Source organism: Notolabrus celidotus, chromosome 10, assembly GCF_009762535.1.
Source record: "Notolabrus celidotus isolate fNotCel1 chromosome 10, fNotCel1.pri, whole genome shotgun sequence".
Lineage (NCBI taxonomy): Eukaryota > Metazoa > Chordata > Actinopteri > Labriformes > Labridae > Notolabrus > Notolabrus celidotus.
The window spans coordinates 29,827,191-29,851,201 of record NC_048281.1 but is presented as its reverse complement, the minus strand read 5'-3'; the positions used below and the strand labels follow the sequence as shown (position 1 = coordinate 29,851,201).

The 24,011-nt window shown below is 46.4% G+C and overlaps 4 protein-coding genes across 4 annotated transcripts; all 4 read right to left on the bottom strand.

Annotated features, from left to right (window-relative positions):
- Positions 1-1,688: 1,688 nt before the first annotated feature.
- LOC117820526 (cell wall protein DAN4-like) lies at positions 1,689-4,209 on the bottom strand (the record flags this gene model as incomplete). The annotated part of the gene is made up of 2 exons (XM_034694341.1): positions 1,689-1,847; positions 3,763-4,209. Coding segments are annotated over 2 exons (606 nt in total), but the record flags the coding sequence as incomplete, so codon positions are not given.
- A 2,709-nt stretch (positions 4,210-6,918) lies between these two features.
- Positions 6,919-8,637, bottom strand: LOC117820524 (mucin-2-like; the record flags this gene model as incomplete). Its single annotated transcript, XM_034694340.1, has 3 exons — positions 6,919-6,987; positions 7,135-8,496; positions 8,545-8,637. Coding segments are annotated over 3 exons (1,524 nt in total), but the record flags the coding sequence as incomplete, so codon positions are not given.
- Positions 8,638-11,721: 3,084 nt separating this feature from the next.
- On the bottom strand, positions 11,722-14,498 carry LOC117820328 (mucin-2-like; the record flags this gene model as incomplete). Its single annotated transcript, XM_034694055.1, has 2 exons — positions 13,606-14,498; positions 11,722-13,281 (listed from the first exon to the last, which is right to left on the bottom strand). Coding segments are annotated over exons 1-2 (2,367 nt in total), but the record flags the coding sequence as incomplete, so codon positions are not given.
- Positions 14,499-15,880: 1,382 nt separating this feature from the next.
- Positions 15,881-22,887, bottom strand: LOC117820327 (mucin-2-like; the record flags this gene model as incomplete). Its single annotated transcript, XM_034694054.1, has 6 exons — positions 15,881-15,887; positions 16,040-16,193; positions 17,676-18,341; positions 18,568-18,598; positions 20,404-21,171; positions 22,042-22,887. Coding segments are annotated over 6 exons (2,472 nt in total), but the record flags the coding sequence as incomplete, so codon positions are not given.
- Between the last annotated feature and the right edge of the window lie 1,124 nt (positions 22,888-24,011).

Sequence of the window (24,011 nt, the reverse complement as noted above, 5' to 3'; positions counted from 1 at the left end):
GTTGTTGTAGTTTGAAGGTTGGTGATGTGGTTGAGGGGGCATTTGTTGTTGTAGCTGATGTTGCCGGGTGTTGTGGTTGAGGTTGCAACTGTTGTTGTTGTTGATGTAGTTGCTGGTGTTGTTGATGGAACAACTGTTGTAGTTGATGTTGCTGGTGTTGTGGATGAGGGGGCAACTGTTGTAGTTGAAGTTGCTGGTGTTGTTGATGGGACAACTGTTGTAGTTGATGTTGCCTGTATTGTGGTAGAGGGTGCAACTTTTGTTGTTGAAGTTGCTGGTGTTGTTGAGGTGGCAACTGTTGTAGTTGATGTTGCTGGTGTTGTGGTTGAGGAGGCCTTTGTTGTTATAGTTGATTGTGCTGGTGTTGTGGTTGAGGGGGCAACTGTTGTTGTAGTTGAAGTTGTTCGTGAAGTGGTTGAGGCTGTAACTGTTGTTGTAGTTGAAGGTGTTGGTGATGTGGTTGAGGGGGCATTTGTTGTTGTAGCTGATGTTGCTGGTGTTGTGGTTGAGGGGAATACTGTTGTAGTTGATGTTGCTGGTATTGTTGCCAATGGAGCATCTGTTGTGGTAGATGATATTGCAGGTGTTGTGGTTGAGGGGGCAACTGTTGTTGTTGTTGATGTAGTTGCTGGTGTTGTTGATGGAACAACTGTTGTAGTTGATGTTGCTGGTGTTGTGGATGAGGGGGCAACTGTTGTAGTTGAAGTTGCTGGTGTTGTGGTTGAGGTGGCAACTGTTGTGGTAGCTGATGTTGGTGTTGTGGTTGAGGGGGAAACTGTTATCGTAGTTGAAGTTGCTGGTGTTGTAGTTGAGGGTGCAACTGTTTTCCTAGTTTCAGTTGCTGGTGTTGTTGAGGGGGCAACTGTTGTGGTAGCTGATGTTGGTGTTGTGGATGAGGGGGCAACTGTTGTAGTTGATGTTGCCGGTGTTGTGGTTGAGGTTGCAACTGTTGTTGTTGTTGATGTAGTTGCTGGTGTTGTTGATGGACCAACTGTTGTAGTTGATGTTGCTGGTGTTGTGGATGAGGGGGCAACTGTTGTAGTTGAAGTTGCTGGTGTTGTTGATGGGACAACTGTTGTAGTTGATGTTGCCTGTATTGTGGTAGAGGGTGCAACTTTTGTTGTTGAAGTTGCTGGTGTTGTTGAGGTGGCAACTGTTGTAGTTGATGTTGCTGGTGTTGTGGTTGAGGCTGTAACTGTTGTAGTTGAAGTTGTTGGTGAAGTGGTTGAGGCTGTAACTGTTGTTGTAGTTGAAGGTGTTGGTGATGTGGTTGAGGGGGCATTTGTTGTTGTAGCTGATGTTGCTGGTGTTGTGGTTGAGGGGAATACTGTTGTAGTTGATGTTGCTGGTATTGTTGCCAATGGAGCATCTGTTGTGGTAGATGATATTGCAGGTGTTGTGGTTGAGGGGGCAACTGTTGTTGTTGTTGATGTAGTTGCTGGTGTTGTTGATGGAACAACTGTTGTAGTTGATGTTGCTGGTGTTGTGGATGAGGGGGCAACTGTTGTAGTTGATGTTGGTGTTGTTGAGGGGGCAACTGTAGTAGTTGAAGTTGCTGGTGTTGTAGTTGAGGGGGCAACTGTTGTAGTTGAAGTTGCTGGTGTTGTTGATGGGACAACTGTTGTAGTTGATGTTGCCTGTGTTGTGGTAGAGGGTGCAACTTTTGTTGTTGAAGTTGCTGGTGTTGTAGTTGAGGGGGCCACTGTTGTTGTTGTTGATGTAGTTGCTGGTGTTGTTGATGGAACAACTGTTGTAGTTGATGTTGCTGGTGTTGTGGATGAGGTGGCAACTGTTGTAGTTGAAGTTGCTGGTGTTGTTGATGGGACAACTGTTGTAGTTGATGTTGCCTGTGTTGTGGTAGAGGGGGCAACAATTGATGTGGTTGGTGTTGTAGTTGAGGGGGCAACTGTTGTAGTTGACGTTGCTTGCATTGTGGTTGAGGATGCATCTGTTGTTGTTGATGTAGTTGGTGTTGTTGAGAGGGTACCTGTTTTAGTTGATGTTGCTGTTGTTGTGGTTGAGGGGGCATTTGTTGTTGTAGTTGATGTGTCTGGTGTTATGGTTGAGGGGGCAAATGTTGTTGATGATGTAGTTGGTGTTGTTGAGGGGGCAACTGTTGTGGTAGTTGATGTAGCTGGTGTTGTGATTGAGGGGGCAACTGTTGTACTTGATGTTGCTGGTGTTGTGGATGAGGGGGCAACTGTTGTTGGAGTTGATGTTGCTGGTGTTGTTGTCCGGACAACTGTTGTAGTTGATGTTGCTGGTGTTGTGGTTGAGGGTGCAAATGTTGTAGTTGATGTTGCTGGTGTTGTGGATGAGGGGGCAACTGTTGTGGTAGCTGATGCTGGTGTTGTGGTTGAGGGGGCAACTGTTGTAGTTGATATCGCTGGTGTTGTGGTTGAGGTGGCAACTGTTATCGTAGTTGAAGTTGCTGGTGTTGTAGTTGAGGGTGCAACTGTTTTCCTAGTTTCAGTTGCTGGTGTTGTTGAGGGGGCAACTGTTGTGGTAGCTGATGTTGGTGTTGTTGATGGGACAACTGTTGTAGTTGACGTTGCTTGCATTGTGGTTGAGGGTGCATCTGTTGTTGTTGATGTAGTTGGTGTTGTTGAGAGGGTACCTGTTTTAGTTGATGTTGCTGTTGTTGTGGTTGAGGGGGCATTTGTTGTTGTAGTTGATGTGTCTGGTGTTATGGTTGAGGGGGCAAATGTTGTTGATGATGTAGTTGGTGTTGTTGAGGGGGCAACTGTTGTGGTAGTTGATGTAGCTGGTGTTGTGATTGAGGGGGCAACTGTTGTACTTGATGTTGCTGGTGTTGTGGATGAGGGGGGCAACTGTTGTTGGAGTTGATGTTGCTGGTGTTGTTGTCCGGACAACTGTTGTAGTTGATGTTGCTGGTGTTGTGGTTGAGGGTGCAAATGTTGTAGTTGATGTTGCTGGTGTTGTGGATGAGGGGGCAACTGTTGTGGTAGCTGATGCTGGTGTTGTGGTTGAGGGGGCAACTGTTGTAGTTGATATCGCTGGTGTTGTGGTTGAGGTGGCAACTGTTATCGTAGTTGAAGTTGCTGGTGTTGTAGTTGAGGGTGCAACTGTTTTCCTAGTTTCAGTTGCTGGTGTTGTTGAGGGGGCAACTGTTGTGGTAGCTGATGTTGGTGTTGTTGATGGGACAACTGTTGTAGTTGATGTTGCCGGTGTTGTGGTTGAGGTTGCAACTGTTGTGGTAGCTGATGTTGGTGTTGTGGATGAGGGGGCAACTGTTATCGTAGTTGAAGTTGCTGGTGTTGTAGTTGAGGGGGCAACTGTTGTCATAGTTTCAGTTGCTGGTGTTGTTGAGGGGGCAACTGTTGTGGTAGCTGATGTTGGTGTTGTTGAGGGGGCAACTGTAGTAGTTGAAGTTGCTGGTGTTGTAGTTGAGGGGGCAACTGTTGTAGTTGAAGTTGCTGGTGTTGTAGTTGAGGGGGCCACTGTTGTAGTTGATGTTGCTGGTATTGTTGCCAATGGAGCATCTGTTGTGGTAGATGATATTGCAGGTGTTGTGGTTGAGGGGGCAACTGTTGTTGTTGTTGATGTAGTTGCTGGTGTTGTTGATGGAACAACTGTAGTAGTTGATGTTGCTGGTGTTGTGGATGAGGGGGCAACTGTTGTAGTTGAAGTTGCTGGTGTTGTGGTTGAGGTGGCAACTGTTGTGGTAGCTGATGTTGGTGTTGTGGTTGAGGGGGAAACTGTTTTCCTAGTTTCAGTTGCTGGTGTTGTTGAGGGGGCAACTGTTGTGGTAGCTGATGTTGGTGTTGTTGATGGGACAACTGTTGTAGTTGATGTTGCCGGTGTTGTGGTTGAGGTTGCAACTGTTGTTGTTGTTGATGTAGTTGCTGGTGTTGTTGATGGAACAACTGTTGTAGTTGATGTTGCTGGTGTTGTGGATGAGGGGGCAACTGTTGTAGTTGAAGTTGCTGGTGTTGTTGATGGGACAACTGTTGTAGTTGATGTTGCCTGTATTGTGGTAGAGGGTGCAACTTTTGTTGTTGAAGTTGCTGGTGTTGTTGAGGTGGCAACTGTTGTAGTTGATGTTGCTGGTGTTGTGGTTGAGGGGGCAACTGTTGTTGTAGTTGAAGTTGTTGGTGAAGTGGTTGAGGCTGTAACTGTTGTTGTAGTTGAAGGTGTTGGTGATGTGGTTGAGGGGGCATTTGTTGTTGTAGCTGATGTTGCTGGTGTTGTGGTTGAGGGGAATACTGTTGTAGTTGATGTTGCTGGTATTGTTGCCAATGGAGCATCTGTTGTGGTAGATGATATTGCAGGTGTTGTGGTTGAGGGGGCAACTGTTGTTGTTGTTGATGTAGTTGCTGGTGTTGTTGATGGAACAACTGTTGTAGTTGATGTTGCTGGTGTTGTGGATGAGGGGGCAACTGTTGTAGTTGATGTTGGTGTTGTTGAGGGGGCAACTGTAGTAGTTGAAGTTGCTGGTGTTGTAGTTGAGGGGGCAACTTTTGTAGTTGAAGTTGCTGGTGTTGTTGATGGGACAACTGTTGTAGTTGATGTTGCCTGTATTGTGGTAGAGGGTGCAACTTTTGTTGTTGAAGTTGCTGGTGTTGTAGTTGAGGGGGCCACTGTTGTAGTTGAAGTTGCTGGTGTTGTTGATGGGACAACTGTTGTAGTTGATGTTGCTGGTGTTGTTGATGGGACAACTGTTGTAGTTGATGTTGCCTGTATTGTGGTAGAGGGTGCAACTTTTGTTGTTGAAGTTGCTGGTGTTGTTGAGGTGGCAACTGTTGTAGTTGATGTTGCTGGTGTTGTGGTTGAGGAGGCAACTGTTGTTGTAGTTGAAGTTGTTGGTGAAGTGGTTGAGGCTGTAACTGTTGTTGTAGTTGAAGGTGTTGGTGATGTGGTTGAGGGGGCATTTGTTGTTGTAGCTGATGTTGCTGGTGTTGTGGTTGAGGGGAATACTGTTGTAGTTGATGTTGCTGGTATTGTTGCCAATGGAGCATCTGTTGTGGTAGATGATATTGCAGGTGTTGTGGTTGAGGGGGCAACTGTTGTTGTTGTTGATGTAGTTGCTGGTGTTGTTGATGGAACAACTGTTGTAGTTGATGTTGCTGGTGTTGTGGATGAGGGGGCAACTGTTGTAGTTGATGTTGGTGTTGTTGAGGGGGCAACTGTAGTAGTTGAAGTTGCTGGTGTTGTAGTTGAGGGGGCAACTGTTGTAGTTGAAGTTGCTGGTGTTGTTGATGGGACAACTGTTGTAGTTGATGTTGCCTGTGTTGTGGTAGAGGGTGCAACTTTTGTTGTTGAAGTTGCTGGTGTTGTAGTTGAGGGGGCCACTGTTGTAGTTGAAGTTGCTGGTGTTGTTGATGGGACAACTGTTGTAGTTGATGTTGCCTGTGTTGTGGTAGAGGGTGCAACTTTTGTTGTTGAAGTTGCTGGTGTTGTTGAGGTGGCAACTGTTGTAGTTGATGTTGCTGGTGTTGTGGTTGAGGAGGCCTTTGTTGTTATAGTTGATTGTGCTGGTGTTGTGGTTGAGGGGGCAACTGTTGTTGTAGTTGAAGTTGTTGGTGAAGTGGTTGAGGCTGTAACTGTTGTTGTAGTTGAAGGTGTTGGTGATGTGGTTGAGGGGGCATTTGTTGTTGTAGCTGATGTTGCCGGTGTTGTGGTTGAGGTTGCAACTGTTGTTGTTGTTGATGTAGTTGCTGGTGTTGTTGATGGAACAACTGTTGTAGTTGATGTTGCTGGTGTTGTGGATGAGGGGGCAACTGTTGTAGTTGAAGTTGCTGGTGTTGTTGATGGGACAACTGTTGTAGTTGATGTTGCCTGTATTGTGGTAGAGGGTGCAACTTTTGTTGTTGAAGTTGCTGGTGTTGTTGAGGTGGCAACTGTTGTAGTTGATGTTGCTGGTGTTGTGGTTGAGGAGGCCTTTGTTGTTATAGTTGATTGTGCTGGTGTTGTGGTTGAGGGGGCAACTGTTGTTGTAGTTGAAGTTGTTGGTGAAGTGGTTGAGGCTGTAACTGTTGTTGTAGTTGAAGGTGTTGGTGATGTGGTTGAGGGGGCATTTGTTGTTGTAGCTGATGTTGCTGGTGTTGTGGTTGAGGAGAATACTGTTGTAGTTGATGTTGCTGGTATTGTTGCCAATGGAGCATCTGTTGTGGTAGATGATATTGCAGGTGTTGTGGTTGAGGGGGCAACTGTTGTTGTTGTTGATGTAGTTGCTGGTGTTGTTGATGGAACAACTGTTGTAGTTGATGTTGCTGGTGTTGTGGATGAGGGGGCAACTGTTGTAGTTGAAGTTGCTGGTGTTGTGGTTGAGGTGGCAACTGTTGTGGTAGCTGATGTTGGTGTTGTGGTTGAGGGGGAAACTGTTATCGTAGTTGAAGTTGCTGGTGTTGTAGTTGAGGGTGCAACTGTTTTCCTAGTTTCAGTTGCTGGTGTTGTTGAGGGGGCAACTGTTGTGGTAGCTGATGTTGGTGTTGTTGATGGGACAACTGTTGTAGTTGATGTTGCCGGTGTTGTGGTTGAGGTTGCAACTGTTGTTGTTGTTGATGTAGTTGCTGGTGTTGTTGATGGAACAACTGTTGTAGTTGATATTGCTGGTGTTGTTGATGGGACAACTGTTGTAGTTGATGTTGCCTGTATTGTGGTAGAGGGTGCAACTTTTGTTGTTGAAGTTGCTGGTGTTGTTGAGGTGGCAACTGTTGTAGTTGATGTTGCTGGTGTTGTGGTTGAGGAGGCAACTGTTGTTGTAGTTGAAGTTGTTGGTGAAGTGGTTGAGGCTGTAACTGTTGTTGTAGTTGAAGGTGTTGGTGATGTGGTTGAGGGGGCATTTGTTGTTGTAGCTGATGTTGCTGGTGTTGTGGATGAGGGGGCAACTGTTGTAGTTGATGTTGGTGTTGTTGAGGGGGCAACTGTAGTAGTTGAAGTTGCTGGTGTTGTAGTTGAGGGGGCAACTGTTGTAGTTGAAGTTGCTGGTGTTGTTGATGGGACAACTGTTGTAGTTGATGTTGCCTGTGTTGTGGTAGAGGGTGCAACTTTTGTTGTTGAAGTTGCTGGTGTTGTAGTTGAGGGGGCCACTGTTGTAGTTGAAGTTGCTGGTGTTGTTGATGGGACAACTGTTGTAGTTGATGTTGCCTGTGTTGTGGTAGAGGGTGCAACTTTTGTTGTTGAAGTTGCTGGTGTTGTTGAGGTGGCAACTGTTGTAGTTGATGTTGCTGGTGTTGTGGTTGAGGAGGCCTTTGTTGTTATAGTTGATTGTGCTGGTGTTGTGGTTGAGGGGGCAACTGTTGTTGTAGTTGAAGTTGTTGGTGAAGTGGTTGAGGCTGTAACTGTTGTTGTAGTTGAAGGTGTTGGTGATGTGGTTGAGGGGGCATTTGTTGTTGTAGCTGATGTTGCCGGTGTTGTGGTTGAGGTTGCAACTGTTGTTGTTGTTGATGTAGTTGCTGGTGTTGTTGATGGAACAACTGTTGTAGTTGATGTTGCTGGTGTTGTGGATGAGGGGGCAACTGTTGTAGTTGAAGTTGCTGGTGTTGTTGATGGGACAACTGTTGTAGTTGATGTTGCCTGTATTGTGGTAGAGGGTGCAACTTTTGTTGTTGAAGTTGCTGGTGTTGTTGAGGTGGCAACTGTTGTAGTTGATGTTGCTGGTGTTGTGGTTGAGGAGGCCTTTGTTGTTATAGTTGATTGTGCTGGTGTTGTGGTTGAGGGGGCAACTGTTGTTGTAGTTGAAGTTGTTGGTGAAGTGGTTGAGGCTGTAACTGTTGTTGTAGTTGAAGGTGTTGGTGATGTGGTTGAGGGGGCATTTGTTGTTGTAGCTGATGTTGCTGGTGTTGTGGTTGAGGGGAATACTGTTGTAGTTGATGTTGCTGGTATTGTTGCCAATGGAGCATCTGTTGTGGTAGATGATATTGCAGGTGTTGTGGTTGAGGGGGCAACTGTTGTTGTTGTTGATGTAGTTGCTGGTGTTGTTGATGGAACAACTGTTGTAGTTGATGTTGCTGGTGTTGTGGATGAGGGGGCAACTGTTGTAGTTGAAGTTGCTGGTGTTGTGGTTGAGGTGGCAACTGTTGTGGTAGCTGATGTTGGTGTTGTGGTTGAGGGGGAAACTGTTATCGTAGTTGAAGTTGCTGGTGTTGTAGTTGAGGGTGCAACTGTTTTCCTAGTTTCAGTTGCTGGTGTTGTTGAGGGGGCAACTGTTGTGGTAGCTGATGTTGGTGTTGTTGATGGGACAACTGTTGTAGTTGATGTTGCCGGTGTTGTGGTTGAGGTTGCAACTGTTGTTGTTGTTGATGTAGTTGCTGGTGTTGTTGATGGAACAACTGTTGTAGTTGATGTTGCTGGTGTTGTGGATGAGGGGGCAACTGTTGTAGTTGAAGTTGCTGGTGTTGTTGATGGGACAACTGTTGTAGTTGATGTTGCCTGTGTTGTGGTAGAGGGTGCAACTTTTGTTGTTGAAGTTGCTGGTGTTGTTGAGGTGGCAACTGTTGTAGTTGATGTTGCTGGTGTTGTGGTTGAGGAGGCCTTTGTTGTTATAGTTGATTGTGCTGGTGTTGTGGTTGAGGGGGCAACTGTTGTTGTAGTTGAAGTTGTTGGTGAAGTGGTTGAGGCTGTAACTGTTGTTGTAGTTGAAGGTGTTGGTGATGTGGTTGAGGGGGCATTTGTTGTTGTAGCTGATGTTGCTGGTGTTGTGGTTGAGGGGAATACTGTTGTAGTTGATGTTGCTGGTATTGTTGCCAATGGAGCATCTGTTGTGGTAGATGATATTGCAGGTGTTGTGGTTGAGGGGGCAACTGTTGTTGTTGTTGATGTAGTTGCTGGTGTTGTTGATGGAACAACTGTTGTAGTTGATGTTGCTGGTGTTGTGGATGAGGGGGCAACTGTTGTAGTTGAAGTTGCTGGTGTTGTGGTTGAGGTGGCAACTGTTGTGGTAGCTGATGTTGGTGTTGTGGTTGAGGGGGAAACTGTTATCGTAGTTGAAGTTGCTGGTGTTGTAGTTGAGGGTGCAACTGTTTTCCTAGTTTCAGTTGCTGGTGTTGTTGAGGGGGCAACTGTTGTGGTAGCTGATGTTGGTGTTGTTGATGGGACAACTGTTGTAGTTGATGTTGCCGGTGTTGTGGTTGAGGTTGCAACTGTTGTTGTTGTTGATGTAGTTGCTGGTGTTGTTGATGGAACAACTGTTGTAGTTGATGTTGCTGGTGTTGTGGATGAGGGGGCAACTGTTGTAGTTGAAGTTGCTGGTGTTGTTGATGGGACAACTGTTGTAGTTGATGTTGCCTGTATTGTGGTAGAGGGTGCAACTTTTGTTGTTGAAGTTGCTGGTGTTGTTGAGGTGGCAACTGTTGTAGTTGATGTTGCTGGTGTTGTGGTTGAGGGGGCAACTGTTGTTGTAGTTGAAGTTGTTGGTGAAGTGGTTGAGGCTGTAACTGTTGTTGTAGTTGAAGGTGTTGGTGATGTGGTTGAGGGGGCATTTGTTGTTGTAGCTGATGTTGCTGGTGTTGTGGTTGAGGGGAATACTGTTGTAGTTGATGTTGCTGGTATTGTTGCCAATGGAGCATCTGTTGTGGTAGATGATATTGCAGGTGTTGTGGTTGAGGGGGCAACTGTTGTTGTTGTTGATGTAGTTGCTGGTGTTGTTGATGGAACAACTGTTGTAGTTGATGTTGCTGGTGTTGTGGATGAGGGGGCAACTGTTGTAGTTGATGTTGGTGTTGTTGAGGGGGCAACTGTAGTAGTTGAAGTTGCTGGTGTTGTAGTTGAGGGGGCAACTGTTGTAGTTGAAGTTGGTGGTGTTGTTGATGGGACAACTGTTGTAGTTGATGTTGCCTGTGTTGTGGTAGAGGGTGCAACTTTTGTTGTTGAAGTTGCTGGTGTTGTAGTTGAGGGGGCCACTGTTGTAGTTGAAGTTGCTGGTGTTGTTGATGGGACAACTGTTGTAGTTGATGTTGCCTGTGTTGTGGTAGAGGGTGCAACTTTTGTTGTTGAAGTTGCTGGTGTTGTTGAGGTGGCAACTGTTGTAGTTGATGTTGCTGGTGTTGTGGTTGAGGAGGCCTTTGTTGTTATAGTTGATGTTGCTGGTGTTGTGGTTGAGGGGAATACTGTTGTAGTTGATGTTGCTGGTATTGTTGCCAATGGAGCATCTGTTGTGGTAGATGATATTGCAGGTGTTGTGGTTGAGGGGGCAACTGTTGTTGTTGTTGATGTAGTTGCTGGTGTTGTTGATGGAACAACTGTTGTAGTTGATGTTGCTGGTGTTGTGGATGAGGGGGCAACTGTTGTAGTTGAAGTTGCTGGTGTTGTGGTTGAGGTGGCAACTGTTGTGGTAGCTGATGTTGGTGTTGTGGTTGAGGGGGAAACTGTTATCGTAGTTGAAGTTGCTGTTGTTGTAGTTGAGGGTGCAACTGTTTTCCTAGTTTCAGTTGCTGGTGTTGTTGAGGGGGCAACTGTTGTGGTAGCTGATGTTGGTGTTGTTGATGGGACAACTGCTGTAGTTGATGTTGCCGGTGTTGTGGTTGAGGTTGCAACTGTTGTTGTTGATGTAGTTGCTGGTGTTGTTGATGGAACAACTGTTGTAGTTGATGTTGCTGGTGTTGTGGATGAGGGGGCAACTGTTGTAGTTGAAGTTGCTGGTGTTGTTGATGGGACAACTGTTGTAGTTGATGTTGCCTGTGTTGTGATAGAGGGGGCAACCGTTGATGTTGTTGGTGTTGTAGTTGAGGGGGCAACTGTTGTAGTTGACGTTGCTTGCATTGTGGTTGAGGGTGCATCTGTTGTTGTTGATGTAGTTGGTGTTGTTGAGAGGGTACCTGTTTTAGATGATGTTGCTGTTGTTGTGGTTGAGGGGGCATTTGTTGTTGTAGTTGATGTGTCTGGTGTTATGGTTGAGGGGGCAAATGTTGTTGATGATGTAGTTGGTGTTGTTGAGGGGGCAACTGTTGTGGTAGTTGATGTAGCTGGTGTTGTGATTGAGGGGGCAACTGTTGTACTTGATGTTGCTGGTGTTGTGGATGAGGGGGCAACTGTTGTTGGAGTTGATGTTGCTGGTGTTGTTGTCCGGACAACTGTTGTAGTTGATGTTGCTGGTGTTGTGGTTGAGGGTGCAAATGTTGTAGTTGATGTTGCTGGTGTTGTGGATGAGGGGGCAACTGTTGTGGTAGCTGATGTTGGTGTTGTTGATGGGACAACTGTTGTAGTTGATGTTGCCGGTGTTGTGGTTGAGGTTGCAACTGTTGTGGTAGCTGATGTTGGTGTTGTGGATGAGGGGGCAACTGTTATCGTAGTTGAAGTTGCTGGTGTTGTAGTTGAGGGGGCAACTGTTGTCATAGTTTCAGTTGCTGGTGTTGTTGAGGGGGCAACTGTTGTGGTAGCTGATGTTGGTGTTGTTGAGGGGGCAACTGTAGTAGTTGAAGTTGCTGGTGTTGTAGTTGAGGGGGCAACTGTTGTAGTTGAAGTTGCTGGTGTTGTTGATGGGACAACTGTTGTAGTTGATGTTGCCTGTGTTGTGGTAGAGGGTGCAACTTTTGTTGTTGAAGTTGCTGGTGTTGTAGTTGAGGGGGCCACTGTTGTAGTTGAAGTTGCTGGTGTTGTTGATGGGACAACTGTTGTAGTTGATGTTGCCTGTGTTGTGGTAGAGGGTGCAACTTTTGTTGTTGAAGTTGCTGGTGTTGTTGAGGTGGCAACTGTTGTAGTTGATGTTGCTGGTGTTGTGGTTGAGGAGGCCTTTGTTGTTATAGTTGATTGTGCTGGTGTTGTGGTTGAGGGGGCAACTGTTGTTGTAGTTGAAGTTGTTGGTGAAGTGGTTGAGGCTGTAACTGTTGTTGTAGTTGAAGGTGTTGGTGAAGTGGTTGAGGCTGTAACTGTTGTTGTAGTTGAAGGTGTTGGTGATGTGGTTGAGGGGGCATTTGTTGTTGTAGCTGATGTTGCTGGTGTTGTGGTTGAGGGGAATACTGTTGTAGTTGATGTTGCTGGTATTGTTGCCAATGGAGCATCTGTTGTGGTAGATGATATTGCAGGTGTTGTGGTTGAGGGGGCAACTGTTGTTGTTGTTGATGTAGTTGCTGGTGTTGTTGATGGAACAACTGTTGTAGTTGATGTTGCTGGTGTTGTGGATGAGGGGGCAACTGTTGTAGTTGAAGTTGAGGTGGCAACTGTTGTGGTAACTGATGTTGGTGTTGTGGTTGAGGGGGAAACTGTTATCGTAGTTGAAGTTGCTGGTGTTGTAGTTGAGGGTGCAACTGTTTTCCTAGTTTCAGTTGTTGGTGTTGTTGAGGGGGCAACTGTTGTGGTAGCTGATGTTGGTGTTGTTGATGGGACAACTGTTGTAGTTGATGTTGCCGGTGTTGTGGTTGAGGTTGCAACTGTTGTTGTTGTTGATGTAGTTGCTGGTGTTGTTGATGGAACAACTGTTGTAGTTGATGTTGCTGGTGTTGTGGATGAGGGGGCAACTGTTGTAGTTGAAGTTGCTGGTGTTGTTGATGGGACAACTGTTGTAGTTGATGTTGCCTGTGTTGTGGTAGAGGGGGCAACCGTTGATGTTGTTGGTGTTGTAGTTGATGGGGCAACTGTTGTAGTTGACGTTGCTTGCATTGTGGTTGAGGGTGCATCTGTTGTTGTTGATGTAGTTGGTGTTGTTGAGAGGGTACCTGTTTTAGTTGATGTTGCTGTTGTTGTGGTTGAGGGGGCATTTGTTGTTGTAGTTGATGTGTCTGGTGTTATGGTTGAGGGGGCAAATGTTGTTGATGATGTAGTTGGTGTTGTTGAGGGGGCAACTGTTGTGGTAGTTGATGTAGCTGGTGTTGTGATTGAGGGGGCAACTGTTGTACTTGATGTTGCTGGTGTTGTGGATGAGGGGGCAACTGTTGTTGGAGTTGATGTTGCTGGTGTTGTTGTCCGGACAACTGTTGTAGTTGATGTTGCTGGTGTTGTGGTTGAGGGTGCAAATGTTGTAGTTGATGTTGCTGGTGTTGTGGATGAGGGGGCAACTGTTGTGGTAGCTGATGCTGGTGTTGTGGTTGAGGGGGCAACTGTTGTAGTTGATATCGCTGGTGTTGTGGTTGAGGTGGCAACTGTTATCGTAGTTGAAGTTGCTGGTGTTGTAGTTGAGGGTGCAACTGTTTTCCTAGTTTCAGTTGCTGGTGTTGTTGAGGGGGCAACTGTTGTGGTAGCTGATGTTGGTGTTGTTGATGGGACAACTGTTGTAGTTGATGTTGCCGGTGTTGTGGTTGAGGTTGCAACTGTTGTGGTAGCTGATGTTGGTGTTGTGGATGAGGGGGCAACTGTTATTGTAGTTGAAGTTGCTGGTGTTGTAGTTGAGGGGGCAACTGTTGTCATAGTTTCAGTTGCTGGTGTTGTTGAGGGGGCAACTGTTGTGGTAGCTGATGTTGGTGTTGTTGAGGGGGCAACTGTAGTAGTTGAAGTTGCTGGTGTTGTAGTTGAGGGGGCAACTGTTGTAGTTGAAGTTGCTGGTGTTGTTGATGGGACAACTGTTGTAGTTGATGTTGCCTGTGTTGTGGTAGAGGGTGCAACTTTTGTTGTTGAAGTTGCTGGTGTTGTTGAGGTGGCAACTGTTGTAGTTGATGTTGCTGGTGTTGTGGTTGAGGAGGCATTTGTTGTTATAGTTGATTTTACTGGTGTTGTGGTTGAGGGGGCAACTGTTGTTGTAGTTGAAGTTGTTGGTGAAGTGGTTGAGGCTGTAACTGTTGTTGTAGTTGAAGGTGTTGGTGATGTGGTTGAGGGGGCATTTGTTGTTGTAGCTGATGTTGCTGGTGTTGTGGTTGAGGGGAATACTGTTGTAGTTGATGTTGCTGGTATTGTTGCCAATGGAGCATCTGTTGTGGTAGATGATATTGCAGGTGTTGTGGTTGAGGGGGCAACTGTTGTTGTTGTTGATGTAGTTGCTGGTGTTGTTGATGGAACAACTGTTGTAGTTGATGTTGCTGGTGTTGTGGATGAGGGGGCAACTGTTGTAGTTGAAGTTGCTGGTGTTGTGGTTGAGGTGGCAACTGTTGTGGTAGCTGATGTTGGTGTTGTGGTTGAGGGGGAAACTGTTATCGTAGTTGAAGTTGCTGGTGTTGTAGTTGAGGGTGCAACTGTTTTCCTAGTTTCAGTTGCTGGTGTTGTTGAGGGGGCAACTGTTGTGGTAGCTGATGTTGGTGTTGTTGATGGGACAACTGTTGTAGTTGATGTTGCCGGTGTTGTGGTTGAGGTTGCAACTGTTGTTGTTGTTGATGTAGTTGCTGGTGTTGTTGATGGAACAACTGTTGTAGTTGATGTTGCTGGTGTTGTGGATGAGGGGGCAACTGTTGTAGTTGAAGTTGCTGGTGTTGTTGATGGGACAACTGTTGTAGTTGATGTTGCCTGTGTTGTGGTAGAGGGGGCAACCGTTGATGTTGTTGGTGTTGTAGTTGAGGGGGAAACTGTTGTAGTTGACGTTGCTTGCATTGTGGTTGAGGGTGCATCTGTTGTTGTTGATGTAGTTGGTGTTGTTGAGAGGGTACCTGTTTTAGATGATGTTGCTGTTGTTGTGGTTGAGGGGGCATTTGTTGTTGTATTTGATGTGTCTGGTGTTATGGTTGAGGGGGCAAATGTTGTTGATGATGTAGTTGGTGTTGTTGAGGGGGCAACTGTTGTGGTAGTTGATGTAGCTGGTGTTGTGATTGAGGGGGCAACTGTTGTACTTGATGTTGCTGGTGTTGTGGATGAGGGGGCAACTGTTGTTGGAGTTGATGTTGCTGGTGTTGTTGTCCGGACAACTGTTGTAGTTGATGTTGCTGGTGTTGTGGTTGAGGGTGCAAATGTTGTAGTTGATGTTGCTGGTGTTGTGGATGAGGGGGCAACTGTTGTGGTAGCTGATGCTGGTGTTGTGGTTGAGGGGGCAACTGTTGTAGTTGATATCGCTGGTGTTGTGGTTGAGGTGGCAACTGTTGTGGTAGCTGATGTTGGTGTTGTGGTTGAGGGGGAAACTGTTATCGTAGTTGAAGTTGCTGGTGTTGTAGTTGAGGGTGCAACTGTTTTCCTAGTTTCAGTTGCTGGTGTTGTTGAGGGGGCAACTGTTGTGGTAGCTGATGTTGGTGTTGTTGATGGGACAACTGTTGTAGTTGATGTTGCCGGTGTTGTGGTTGAGGTTGCAACTGTTGTGGTAGCTGATGTTGGTGTTGTGGATGAGGGGGCAACTGTTATCGTAGTTGAAGTTGCTGGTGTTGTAGTTGAGGGGGCAACTGTTGTCATAGTTTCAGTTGCTGGTGTTGTTGAGGGGGCAACTGTTGTGGTAGCTGATGTTGGTGTTGTTGAGGGGGCAACTGTAGTAGTTGAAGTTGCTGGTGTTGTAGTTGAGGGGGCAACTGTTGTAGTTGAAGTTTCTGGTGTTGTTGATGGGACAACTGTTGTAGTTGATGTTGCCTGTGTTGTGGTAGAGGGTGCAACTTTTGTTGTTGACGTTGCTGGTGTTGAGGTGGCAACTGTTGTAGTTGATGTTGCTGGTGTTGTGGTTGAGGAGGCCTTTGTTGTTATAGTTGATTGTGCTGGTGTTGTGGTTGAGGGGGCAACTGTTGTTGTAGTTGAAGTTGTTGGTGAAGTGGTTGAGGCTGTAACTGTTGTTGTAGTTGAAGGTGTTGGTGATGTGGTTGAGGGGGCATTTGTTGTTGTAGCTGATGTTGCAGGTGTTGTGGTTGAGGGGGCAACTGTTGTTGTTGTTGATGTAGTTGCTGGTGTTGTTGATGGAACAACTGTTGTAGTTGATGTTGCTGGTGTTGTGGATGAGGGGGCAACTGTTGTAGTTGAAGTTGCTGGTGTTGTGGTTGAGGTGGCAACTGTTGTGGTAGCTGATGTTGGTGTTGTGGTTGAGGGGGAAACTGTTATCGTAGTTGAAGTTGCTGGTGTTGTAGTTGAGGGTGCAACTGTTTTCCTAGTTTCAGTTGCTGGTGTTGTTGAGGGGGCAACTGTTGTGGTAGCTGATGTTGGTGTTGTTGATTGGACAACTGTTGTAGTTGATGTTGCCGGTGTTGTGGTTGAGGTTGCAACTGTTGTTGTTGTTGATGTAGTTGCTGGTGTTGTTGATGGAACAACTGTTGTAGTTGATGTTGCTGGTGTTGTGGATGAGGGGGCAACTGTTGTAGTTGAAGTTGCTGGTGTTGTTGATGGGACAACTGTTGTAGTTGATGTTGCCTGTGTTGTGGTAGAGGGGGCTACCGTTGATGTTGTTGGTGTTGTAGTTGAGGGGGCAACTGTTGTAGTTGACGTTGCTTGCATTGTGGTTGAGAGTGCATCTGTTGTTGTTGATGTAGTTGGTGTTGTTGAGAGGGTACCTGTTTTAGTTGATGTTGCTGTTGTTGTGGTTGAGGGGGCATTTGTTGTTGTAGTTGATGTGTCTGGTGTTATGGTTGAGGGGGCAAATGTTGTTGATGATGTAGTTGGTGTTGTTGAGGGGGCAACTGTTGTGGTAGTTGATGTAGCTGGTGTTGTGATTGAGGGGGCAACTGTTGTACTTGATGTTGCTGGTGTTGTGGATGAGGGGGCAACTGTTGTTGGAGTTGATGTTGCTGGTGTTGTTGTCCGGACAACTGTTGTAGTTGATGTTGCTGGTGTTGTGGTTGAGGGTGCAAATGTTGTAGTTGATGTTGCTGGTGTTGTGGATGAGGGGGCAACTGTTGTGGTAGCTGATGCTGGTGTTGTGGTTGAGGGGGCAACTGTTGTAGTTGATATCGCTGGTGTTGTGGTTGAGGTGGCAACTGTTGTGGTAGCTGATGTTGGTGTTGTGGTTGAGGGGGAAACTGTTATCGTAGTTGAAGTTGGTGTTGTTGATGGGACAACTGTTGTGGTTGATGTTGCCGGTGTTGTGGTTGAGGTTGCAACTGTTGTGGTAGCTGATGTTGGTGTTGTGGATGAGGGGGCAACTGTTATCGTAGTTGAAGTTGCTGGTGTTGTAGTTGAGGGGGCAACTGTTGTCATAGTTTCAGTTGCTGGTGTTGTTGAGGGGGCAACTGTTGTGGTAGCTGATGTTGGTGTTGTTGAGGGGGCAACGGTAGTAGTTGAAGTTGCTGGTGTTGTAGTTGAGGGGGCAACTGTTGTAGTTGAAGTTGCTGGTGTTGTTGATGGGACAACTGTTGTAGTTGATGTTGCCTGTGTTGTGGTAGAGGGTGCAACTTTTGTTGTTGACGTTGCTGGTGTTGTTGAGGTGGCAACTGTTGTAGTTGATGTTGCTGGTGTTGTGGTTGAGGAGGCCTTTGTTGTTATAGTTGATTGTGCTGGTGTTGTGGTTGAGGGGGCAACTGTTGTTGTAGTTGAAGTTGTTGGTGAAGTGGTTGAGGCTGTAACTGTTGTTGTAGTTGAAGGTGTTGGTGATGTGGTTGAGGGGGCATTTGTTGTTGTAGCTGATGTTGCTGGTGTTGTGGTTGAGGGGAATACTGTTGTAGTTGATGTTGCTGGTATTGTTGCCAATGGAGCATCTGTTGTGGTAGATGATATTGCAGGTGTTGTGGTTGAGGGGGCAACTGTTGTTGTTGTTGATGTAGTTGCTGGTGTTGTTGATGGAACAACTGTTGTAGTTGATGTTGCTGGTGTTGTGGATGAGGGGCCAACTGTTGTAGTTGAAGTTGCTGGTGTTGTGGTTGAGGTGGCAACTGTTGTGGTAGCTGATGTTGGTGTTGTGGTTGAGGGGGAAACTGTTATCGTAGTTGAAGTTGCTGGTGTTGTAGTTGAGGGTGCAACTGTTTTCCTAGTTTCAGTTGCTGGTGTTGTTGAGGGGGCAACTGTTGTGGTAGCTGATGTTGGTGTTGTTGATGGGACAACTGTTGTAGTTGATGTTGCCGGTGTTGTGGTTGAGGTTGCAACTGTTGTTGTTGATGTAGTTGCTGGTGTTGTTGATGGAACAACTGTTGTAGTTGATGTTGCTGGTGTTGTGGATGAGGGGGCAACTGTTGTAGTTGAAGTTGCTGGTGTTGTTGATGGGACAACTGTTGTAGTTGATGTTGCCTGTGTTGTGGTAGAGGGGGCAACCGTTGATGTTGTTGGTGTTGTAGTTGAGGGGGCAACTGTTGTAGTTGACGTTGCTTGCATTGTGGTTGAGGGTGCATCTGTTGTTGTTGATGTAGTTGGTGTTGTTGAGAGGGTACCTGTTTTAGTTGATGTTGCTGTTGTTGTGGTTGAGGGGGCATCTGTTGTTGTAGTTGATGTGTCTGGTGTTATGGTTGAGGGGGCAAATGTTGTTGATGATGTAGTTGGTGTTGTTGAGGGGGCAACTGTTGTGGTAGTTGATGTAGCTGGTGTTGTGATTGAGGGGGCAACTGTTGTACTTGATGTTGCTGGTGTTGTGGATGAGGGGGCAACTGTTGTTGGAGTTGATGTTGCTGGTGTTGTTGTCCGGACAACTGTTGTAGTTGATGTTGCTGGTGTTGTGGTTGAGGGTGCAAATGTTGTAGTTGATGTTGCTGGTGTTGTGGATGAGGGGGCAACTGTTGTGGTAGCTGATGCTGGTGTTGTGGTTGAGGGGGCAACTGTTGTAGTTGATATCTCTGGTGTTGTGGTTGAGGTGGCAACTGTTGTGGTAGCTGATGTTGGTGTTGTGGTTGAGGGGGAAACTGTTATCGTAGTTGAAGTTGCTGGTGTTGTAGTTGAGGGTGCAACTGTTTTCCTAGTTTCAGTTGCTGGTGTTGTTGAGGGGGCAACTGTTGTGGTAGCTGATGTTGGTGTTGTTGATGGGACAACTGTTGTAGTTGATGTTGCCGGTGTTGTGGTTGAGGTTGCAACTGTTGTGGTAGCTGATGTTGGTGTTGTGGATGAGGGGGCAACTGTTATCGTAGTTGAAGTTGCTGGTGTTGTAGTTGAGGGGGCAACTGTTGTCATAGTTTCAGTTGCTGGTGTTGTTGAGGGGGCAACTGTTGTGGTAGCTGATGTTGGTGTTGTTGAGGGGGCAACTGTAGTAGTTGAAGTTGCTGGTGTTGTAGTTGAGGGGGTAACTGTTGTCATACTTTCAGTTGCTGGTGTTGTTGAGGGGGCAACTGTTGTGGTAGATGATGTTGGTGTTGTTGAGGGGGCAACTGTTGTAGTTGATGTTGCTGGTGTTGTGGTTGAGGGGGCAACTGTTGTAGTTGATATCGCTGGTGTTGTGGATGAGGGGGCAACTGTTGTGGTAGTTGATGTTGCTGGTGTTGTTGAGGGGGCATTTGTTTTTGTAGTTGATATTTCTGGTGTTGTGGATGAGGGGGCATTTGTTGTTGTAGTTGATGTTGATGGTGAAGTGGTTGAGGCTGTAACTGTTGTTGTAGTTGAAGGTGTTGGTGATGTGGTTGAGGGTGCAACTTTTGTTGTTTTAGTTGCTGGTGTTGTTGAGGTGGCAACTGTTGTAGTTGATGTTGCTGGTGTTGTGGTTGAGGGGGCCTTTGTTGTTATAGTTGATTGTGCTGGTGTTGTGGTTGAGGGTGCAACTGTTGTTGTTGATGTAGTTGGTGTTGAGGGGGCAACTGTTGTAGTTGATTTTGCTGGGGTTGTGGTTGAGGTGAATACTGTTGTAGTTGAAATTGCTGGTGTTGTGATTAAGGGGGCAACTGTTGTAGTAGATATTGATGGCGTTGTGGTTGAGGGGGAATTTGTTGTTGTAGTTGTTGCTGGTGTTGTGATTGAGGGTGCAACTTTTGTTGTTGAAGTTGCTGGTGTTGTTGAGGTGGCAACTGTTGTAGTTGATGTTGCTGGTGTTGTGGTTGAGGGGGCCTTTGTTGTTATAGTTGATTGTGCTGGTGTTGTGGTTGAGGGGGCAACTGTTGTTGTAGTTGAAGTTGTTGGTGAAGTGGTTGAGGCTGTAACTGTTGTTGTAGTTGAAGGTGTTGGTGATGTGGTTGAGGGGGCATTTGTTGTTGTAGCTGATGTTGCTGGTGTTGTGGTTGAGGGGAATACTGTTGTAGTTGATGTTGCTGGTATTGTTGCCAATGGAGCATCTGTTGTGGTAGATGATATTGCAGGTGTTGTGGTTGAGGGGGCAACTGTTGTTGTTGAAGTTGCTGGTGTTGTTGAGGTGGCAACTGTTGTAGTTGATGTTGCTGGTGTTGTGGCTACGGGGGCAACTGTTGATGTTGTTGGTGTTGTAGTTGAGGGTGCAACTGTAGTTGTTGCTGATGTAGTTGGTGTTGTTGAGGGGGCAACTTTTGTAGTTGATGTTGCTGGGGTTGTAGTTGAGGGGGTAACTGTTGTCATACTTTCAGTTGCTGGTGTTGTTGAGGGGGCAACTGTAGTAGTTGAAGTTGCTGGTGTTGTAGTTGAGGGGGTAACTGTTGTCATACTTTCAGTTGCTGGTGTTGTTGAGGGGGCAACTGTTGTGGTAGCTGATGTTGGTGTTGTTGAGGGGGCAACTGTTGTAGTTGATGTTGCTGGTGTTGTGGTTGAGGGGGCAACTGTTGTAGTTGATATCGCTGGTGTTGTGGATGAGGGGGCAACTGTTGTGGTAGTTGATGTTGCTGGTGTTGTTGAGGGGGCATTTGTTTTTGTAGTTGATATTTCTGGTGTTGTGGATGAGGGGGCATTTGTTGTTGTAGTTGATGTTGATGGTGAAGTGGTTGAGGCTGTAACTGTTGTTGTAGTTGAAGGTGTTGGTGATGTGGTTGAGGGTGCAACTTTTGTTGTTTTAGTTGCTGGTGTTGTTGAGGTGGCAACTGTTGTAGTTGATGTTGCTGGTGTTGTGGTTGAGGGGGCCTTTGTTGTTATAGTTGATTGTGCTGGTGTTGTGGTTGAGGGTGCAACTGTTGTTGTTGATGTAGTTGGTGTTGAGGGGGCAACTGTTGTAGTTGATTTTGCTGGGGTTGTGGTTGAGGTGAATACTGTTGTAGTTGATGTTGCTGGTGTTGTGATTAAGGGGGCAACTGTTGTAGTAGATATTGATGGCGTTGTGGTTGAGGGGGAATTTGTTGTTGTAGTTGTTGCTGGTGTTGTGATTGAGGGTGCAACTTTTGTTGTTGAAGTTGCTGGTGTTGTTGAGGTGGCAACTGTTGTAGTTGATGTTGCTGGTGTTGTGGTTGAGGGGGCATTTGTTGTTGTAGCTGATGTTGCTGGTGTTGTGGTTGAGGGGGCAACTGTTGTTGTAGTTGAAGTTGTTGGTGAAGTGGTTGAGGCTGTAACTGTTGTTGTAGTTGAAGGTGTTGGTGATGTGGTTGAGGGGGCATTTGTTGTTGTAGCTGATGTTGCTGGTGTTGTGGTTGAGGGGAATACTGTTGTAGTTGATGTTGCTGGTATTGTTGCCAATGGAGCATCTGTTGTGGTAGATGATATTGCAGGTGTTGTGGTTGAGGGGGCAACTGTTGTTGTTGAAGTTGCTGGTGTTGTTGAGGTGGCAACTGTTGTAGTTGATGTTGCTGGTGTTGTGGCTACGGGGGCAACTGTTGATGTTGTTGGTGTTGTAGTTGAGGGTGCAACTGTAGTTGTTGCTGATGTAGTTGGTGTTGTTGAGGGGGCAACTTTTGTAGTTGATGTTGCTGGCGTTGTAGTTGAGGGGACAACTGTTGATGTTGTTGGAGTTGTAGTTGAGAAGGCAACTGTTGCAGTTGATGCTGGTGTTGTCGTTGAGGTGAATACTGTTTTAGTTGAAATTGCTGGTGTTGTGGTTGAGGGTGCAACTTTTGTTGTTGAAGTTGCTGGTGTTGTTGAGGTGGCAACTGTTGTAGTTGATGTTGCTGGTGTTGTGGTTGAGGGGGCCTTTGTTGTTATAGTTGATTGTGCTGGTGTTGTGGTTGAGGGGGCAACTGTTGTTGTAGTTGAAGTTGTTGGTGAAGTGGTTGAGGCTGTAACTGTTGTTGTAGTTGAAGGTGTTGGTGATGTGGTTGAGGGGGCATTTGTTGTTGTAGCTGATGTTGCTGGTGTTGTGGTTGAGGAGAATACTGTTGTAGTTGATGTTGCTGGTATTGTTGCCAATGGAGCATCTGTTGTGGTAGATGATATTGCAGGTGTTGTGGTTGAGGGGGCAACTGTTGTTGTTGTTGATGTAGTTGCTGGTGTTGTTGACGGAACAACTGTTGTAGTTGATGTTGCTGGTGTTGTGGATGAGGGGGCAACTGTTGTAGTTGAAGTTGCTGGTGTTGTTGATGGGACAACTGTTGTAGTTGATGTTGCCTGTGTTGTGGTAGAGGATGCAACTTTTGTTGTTGAAGTTGCTGGTGTTGTTGAGGTGGCAACTGTTGTAGTTGACGTTGCTTGCATTGTGGTTGAGGGTGCATCTGTTGTTGATGTAGTTGGTGTTGTTGAGAGGGTACCTGTTTTAGTTGATGTTGCTGTTGTTGTGGTTGAGGGGGCATTTGTTGTTGTAGTTGATGTGTCTGGTCTTATGGTTGAGGGGGCAACTGTTGTGGTAGTTGATGTAGCTGGTGTTGTGATTGAGGGGGAAACTGTTGTACTTGATGTTGCTGGTGTTGTGGATGAGGGGGCAACTGTTGTTGGAGTTGATGTTGCTGGTGTTGTTGTCGAGACAACTGTTGTAGTTGATATTGCTGGCATTGTGGTTGAGGGGGAAACTGTTGTAGTTGATGCTCCTCGTGTTGTGGATGAGGGGGCAACTGTTGTTGTAGTTGATGTTGCTGGTGTTGATGGGACAACTGTTATAGTTGATTGTGCTGGTGTTGTGGTTGAGGGGGAAACTGTTGTAGTTGAAGTTTTTGGTGAAGTGGTTGAGGCTGTAACTGTTGTTGTAGTTGAAGGTGTTGGTGATGTGGTTGAGGGTGCAACTTTTGTTGTTGAAGTTGCTGGTGTTGTTGAGGTGGCAACTGTTGTAGTTGATTGTGCTGGTGTTGTGGTTGAGGCTGTAACTGTTGTTGTAGTTGAAGGTGTTGGTGTTGTGGATGAGGGGGCAACTGTTGTTGGAGTTGATGTTGCTGGTGTTGTTGTCCGGACAACTGTTGTAGTTGATGTTGCTGGTGTTGTGGTTGAGGGTGCAAATGTTGTAGTTGATGTTGCTGGTGTTGTGGATGAGGGGGCAACTGTTGTGGTAGCTGATGCTGGTGTTGTGGTTGAGGGGGCAACTGTTGTAGTTGATATCGCTGGTGTTGTGGTTGAGGTGGCAACTGTTGTGGTAGCTGATGTTGGTGTTGTGGTTGAGGGGGAAACTGTTATCGTAGTTGAAGTTGCTGGTGTTGTAGTTGAGGGTGCAACTGTTTTCCTAGTTTCAGTTGCTGGTGTTGTTGAGGGGGCAACTGTTGTGGTAGCTGATGTTGGTGTTGTTGATGGGACAACTGTTGTAGTTGATGTTGCCGGTGTTGTGGTTGAGGTTGCAACTGTTGTGGTAGCTGATGTTGGTGTTGTGGATGAGGGGGCAACTGTTATCGTAGTTGAAGTTGCTGGTGTTGTAGTTGAGGGGGCAACTGTTGTCATAGTTTCAGTTGCTGGTGTTGTTGAGGGGGCAACTGTTGTGGTAGCTGATGTTGGTGTTGTTGAGGGGGCAACTGTAGTAGTTGAAGTTGCTGGTGTTGTAGTTGAGGGGGCAACTGTTGTAGTTGAAGTTGCTGGTGTTGTTGATGGGACAACTGTTGTAGTTGATGTTGCCTGTGTTGTGGTAGAGGGTGCAACTTTTGTTGTTGACGTTGCTGGTGTTGTTGAGGTGGCAACTGTTGTAGTTGATGTTGCTGGTGTTGTGGTTGAGGAGGCCTTTGTTGTTATAGTTGATTGTGCTGGTGTTGTGGTTGAGGGGGCAACTGTTGTTGTAGTTGAAGTTGTTGGTGAAGTGGTTGAGGCTGTAACTGTTGTTGTAGTTGAAGGTGTTGGTGATGTGGTTGAGGGGGCATTTGTTGTTGTAGCTGATGTTGCTGGTGTTGTGGTTGAGGGGAATACTGTTGTAGTTGATGTTGCTGGTATTGTTGCCAATGGAGCATCTGTTGTGGTAGATGATATTGCAGGTGTTGTGGTTGAGGGGGCAACTGTTGTTGTTGTTGATGTAGTTGCTGGTGTTGTTGATGGAACAACTGTTGTAGTTGATGTTGCTGGTGTTGTGGATGAGGGGCCAACTGTTGTAGTTGAAGTTGCTGGTGTTGTGGTTGAGGTGGCAACTGTTGTGGTAGCTGATGTTGGTGTTGTGG